This window comes from Apaloderma vittatum, unplaced genomic scaffold (genome assembly GCF_000703405.1).
Source record: "Apaloderma vittatum isolate BGI_N311 unplaced genomic scaffold, ASM70340v1 C11791438, whole genome shotgun sequence".
Classification (NCBI taxonomy): domain Eukaryota; kingdom Metazoa; phylum Chordata; class Aves; order Trogoniformes; family Trogonidae; genus Apaloderma; species Apaloderma vittatum.
In genome coordinates, this window is record NW_009745970.1 from 1 (window position 1) to 1,045 (window position 1,045).

Below are 1,045 nucleotides of genomic sequence, written 5' to 3' on the forward strand. Positions count from 1 at the left end.
GCAATTGGTTATTGCTATTCAAACGGTCGTCAGGCTTGACTATGACACTCGCAGGCTGTCTCCATATTCTTCTGTACTCAAACCACACTCATAAAAGAGACCAGACGATCACACCTGGAAAAACCCGTGCCTGCTTCACCCACAGGTCAGGCTCTATGACTTGTCAGAAACCTGACCAGGTCTCAGTTCTCTTCCGAGTCCACTTTGCTCAAGCTCTGCTATAACTGACATGTATTTAAATTCACTGGATCTGTGGTTGAAAGTCTCCACTAATTCGTACGTCTCGGAACGATCCGTCGCATAGAAAAGCTGCACCTGATTCGCCAAGCACTGTGCTTCATGGACCACCTGTGAGTTAAAACAAAGAACTTGTTACCATCTGGCTTTGTTGCATTTTGTTGTATTTGAGTTGAAAAAGATGCTTCAGCAGCTGAAAGGCTGCAGTCCTACTCAGCAAATGACTCAGTTCCCAGTTATCTTAGTTTGGTGGCAAATCTCTTGACAAACCACCTTCCTTTTGTTCCTGACCTACTTGCACACTTAGCACCGTGCCTACAAACTGCTCTCCTGCTGAGCACACACCTCAGAGGTCAAAGAAGTCTTTCACGATCACTGCCCACTCTAAGGCACTGGAGAGAGACCAAAGTCTCATCTTTCCCTTCTTACGGTTGACTTATTTGAAAAATCGATTGTTTATTCCGAGATACAACAGGGCAAGTGCAGTTCCAATGACTCCTCTGTTTCAGAACTGGTGTAAGCAGGTCAGTTAGAAGTGGGATGGTTTAGTTATCTCGTTCCACCAGTATAATCCGTCGTGCCGTAAGTCCTAGCACTGCACTGTTACACACGTGCAAACAACTACACTCACGCAGAGAGAAAAGAGCAAAGGCATGCAGAAACCTAACACAAAGCTCTGGAGGTCTCCTGATTTGACAAGTAGTATTAAGCTTCAAAACACTCTTTTAACTTGTTGGCAGGTGACAGGGGCTTTCATTTAAATTTGCTTCCATTAATATGAAACCCAGAAGCTTTTTTTTTTTTTTTT

The 1,045-nt window shown here is 44.1% G+C and overlaps 1 protein-coding gene across 1 annotated transcript; it reads right to left on the minus strand.

Annotated features, from left to right (window-relative positions):
• Nucleotides 1–176: 176 nt before the first annotated feature.
• LOC104279973 (ATP synthase mitochondrial F1 complex assembly factor 1-like) lies at nucleotides 177–348 on the minus strand (the record flags this gene model as incomplete). Its single annotated transcript, XM_009877460.1, has 1 exon — nucleotides 177–348. A coding segment is annotated over one exon (172 nt), but the record flags the coding sequence as incomplete, so codon positions are not given.
• Nucleotides 349–1,045: the final 697 nt, after the last annotated feature.